This window comes from Fukomys damarensis, unplaced genomic scaffold (assembly GCF_012274545.1).
Source record: "Fukomys damarensis isolate Sample0158 unplaced genomic scaffold, DMR_v1.0_HiC HiC_scaffold_17, whole genome shotgun sequence".
Classification (NCBI taxonomy): Eukaryota; Metazoa; Chordata; class Mammalia; order Rodentia; family Bathyergidae; genus Fukomys; species Fukomys damarensis.
In genome coordinates this window covers 58279812-58280816 of record NW_022900929.1, presented here as the reverse complement: position 1 = coordinate 58280816, position 1005 = coordinate 58279812, and the positions used below count along the sequence as shown (strand labels likewise).

General features: G+C 51.8%; 1 protein-coding gene across 3 annotated transcripts in view; it reads right to left on the bottom strand.

Moving 5' to 3' along the window:
* The window catches only part of Brms1l (BRMS1 like transcriptional repressor), a 37089-nt gene extending 36723 nt beyond the window's left edge, over positions 1–366 (bottom strand). For all 3 annotated transcript variants that reach the window (XM_033765134.1, XM_010633621.1, XM_010633622.2), the window contains exon 1: positions 54–366. In XM_033765134.1, the coding sequence (XP_033621025.1) occupies positions 54–195 (142 nt within the window). In that variant the 5' untranslated portion in view covers positions 196–366. The remainder of the gene's footprint in view (positions 1–53) is intronic.
* Positions 367–1005: the final 639 nt, after the last annotated feature.

Here is a 1005-nt window from a genome sequence, read left to right as displayed (position 1 = left end):
CGGGGACTCCGGAGCCCGGGGACTCCGGAGCCCGGCCCCGCCGGTGGGCGCACCTGAGCTATCGCCATCCTCCGACACCGACGAGCTCTCCGTGTCCTCGTCCTCGGAGCTGCTCCCTTCGTTTTCGGCGTAGTCCACCTCCATCTCATCGTGATGGTTTGTCTCCTTCTTATCCCCGCGGGAATGGACCGGCATTTTCCAGCCGCGCCGTCGCTTCCCACACCCGGGGCCCAGATCGGCCACCGCCGCTTCAATGAAGGGTGCGCCGATCACCCCTACCTACTTGGGCGGCCGAGCTAGCTGTGATCCCGCTCGGCACCTCCCCGCCCCCGGCCCGGGCCACACAACCTAACCCGCAGGCTCTGCTCCGGGGGCCCTACCATTGGCCGAGGCCAGGGGCGGGGCTTGCCATGCTGAGCTACGATTGGTTTCCCTTAATGACGGCGCAGCTCCTGGTGTCTTTCGGGAGTTGTAGTCATTAGTGTTCAGACCTGCAGGGGCTGAGGGCTTACATAGTTCAGCAGTCCTGATCACTGCTTCCCTTTGGACTTCAAGTCCCACAAGGCACAAAAGCTAACACATTTGATCGCAGTTTATAAACTAAACAGAAGCAGATTGTGCGAATTTGGTCTGTATGCATCTTTTTCCCGCCATAAGGTTGTCTAACCTCCCTAGCTATTCAAGATATTTGTGTAAGATGTCAAAAGGTCTTTTACCAGAAAGGGTCTTTTGCCTACTCTTTGAGCCAGTGAGAACTGAAGAATCATCTCTTCTGCCTTGGTGCATTTTTTTTTTTTTTTTACCACTGCTAAACTATTATATGGAATAGTAACTGTAGAAAAATAATTTGGACTATGCTGCACAAAAAAGTTTTTTTAATTGTTATTGACACGTTTGCAATCAAAAATATAGAGGGAGGGACATTTTCTTTTGGCGTGTTTAATCTAGGATATTTTGTTTTTGTTTGTTACCAGTTGCAGCCCGAAGATACCACCTGTCTCCTAC